The sequence below is a fragment of the Hyla sarda genome (assembly GCF_029499605.1).
Source record: "Hyla sarda isolate aHylSar1 chromosome 1 unlocalized genomic scaffold, aHylSar1.hap1 SUPER_1_unloc_4, whole genome shotgun sequence".
NCBI classification, from domain to species: Eukaryota; Metazoa; Chordata; class Amphibia; order Anura; family Hylidae; genus Hyla; species Hyla sarda.
In genome coordinates, this window is record NW_026607590.1 from 1,059,775 (window position 1) to 1,061,522 (window position 1,748).

Genomic DNA, 1,748 nt, shown 5'->3' on the forward strand with positions numbered 1-1,748 from the left:
AGGTCCGCAGGTTGAATACCACTGCGGCCTTCATCATCATCCCCCCCTTAATCATCATCCCCCTCCCTTTCATCATCATCGCCTGTCAATCCCTTCATCAGTGGTCTTCAACCTGCGGACCTCCAGATGTTGTAGAACCACAACTCCCAGCATGCCCAGACAGCTATCGGCTGTCCGGGCATGCTGGGAGTTGTAGTTTTGAAACCTCTGGAGGTCCGCAGGTTGAAGACCACTGTGGCCTTTTTGTTTTGTACTCACCTCCCCTCGGCAGGAAGTTAGGGTGAGCTGGTCCTAGTGATGTTGCCTTGACAACGACGCACAGGGACGTTGTGCATGAAGAGGGCCCTCCGGTGAAAATGGACAGCCCGGAACGAGTATCCCTCCCCACCGGATGGTCCCTGCAGCATAGATGGCCCGGACCAGCTCACCCTAACTTCCCGCTGTGGGGGGGGTGAGTACAAAACAAAAGAGGGGGGGGGGCCTGGATGATGACGAAGGCCGAAGTGGTCTTCAACCTGCGGACCTCCAGAGGTTTCAAAACTACAACACCCAGCATGCCCAGACAGCTGATGGCTGTCTGGGCATGCTGGGAGTTGTAGTTTTACAACATCTGGCGGTCTGCAGGTTGAAGACCACTGAAAAGGGATTGACAGGCGGAGAGATCACTCGAGTATAAGCCGAGGGGGGCGTTTTCAGCACGAAAAATGGTGCTGAAAAACTCGGCTTATACTCGAGTATATACGGTAGGTATTACACATCACACACCAATATTTTTTTTTTATGTTTTTTTATTTTTTTTGTATAGGTAATATTACCAGCTCATATTATTTTTTTTATGGTTTTCCCGTGTCCTGTGCAGTATCTCTCCCAGAAGTCCACTTGATGGCCCCCGTGGTGGTCTACACCCCGAAGTCATCAATTCTTACTCTAAGAGAGAGTTTGCAGCTGTTCCTGGAGACGGTTAACATTAACCTCTGCATGGTGGAATAATAGGTCACGGTGTTTATCAGGATCAGTAGAAGCATCACCCACTCGATGATTATGGTGGTGATTTCACGGATCTCGTCCCAGTCTTCATCATCATAGAATAATTCCTGTAATGTTTTATATCCAAAGTAGAAAATTGCGCAGGTAAAAGTCAGGCCACAGCAGGTGCATCTACTATGGCGGATGACTTTGTTTGCTCCTGGTAATTTATACATCTGGATGGACTGCCCAAGGTAGTATAAGGCTTCACATGTAATGGAAATTATCGTGCTGACAAAGTGTATCCTGGGATATTCTTCGGGGGACAATACATGCATGACAGCTGTACCAAAACAGGAGGCCCACACAATGGCCAGCAGGATCCTCTGGATCAGGACCTGATGACCCCTGAACTCTTCAGTATGCATAACCATATACTTATAAATAAGAAAGGTTAGTACCAAAGTGCCAATGGATGTCCCTATGAAACCAATTCTCAATAATATGTTTTCGGGAAAGAAATTTCCCACGTCACTGTGAAGGAAAAGAAACCAATGTTATTGTGGATATTTCCTCACTCCCAACCCATGAAATAAGAATCTTGTGCTTGTTTATCTTACCTGATGTGCATCAGTGGCGAGGCGGCATGGCCGAGGACGACCGTCACGATGTAGCTGGTGGCAAGCCAGGCCGCACACCAAAACGCCAACAGAAGGGGGACGAACCCCAAACCTTTTAGCTCCATCTCAGTCAAGAAGAAGAAATAGAAGTTGCTAATCGCA

At 47.9% G+C, this 1,748-nt stretch overlaps 1 protein-coding gene across 1 annotated transcript; it reads right to left on the bottom strand.

The window, feature by feature from the left end:
• Positions 1-823: 823 nt before the first annotated feature.
• LOC130298202 (DNA damage-regulated autophagy modulator protein 1-like) lies at positions 824-1,740 on the bottom strand. Its single transcript, XM_056551117.1, has 2 exons — positions 1,587-1,740; positions 824-1,500 (listed from the first exon to the last, which is right to left on the bottom strand). The coding sequence occupies exons 1-2, from the start codon at positions 1,709-1,711 to the stop codon at positions 900-902; spliced, it is 726 nt and encodes a 241-aa protein (XP_056407092.1). The 5' UTR covers positions 1,712-1,740; the 3' UTR covers positions 824-899.
• Between the last annotated feature and the right edge of the window lie 8 nt (positions 1,741-1,748).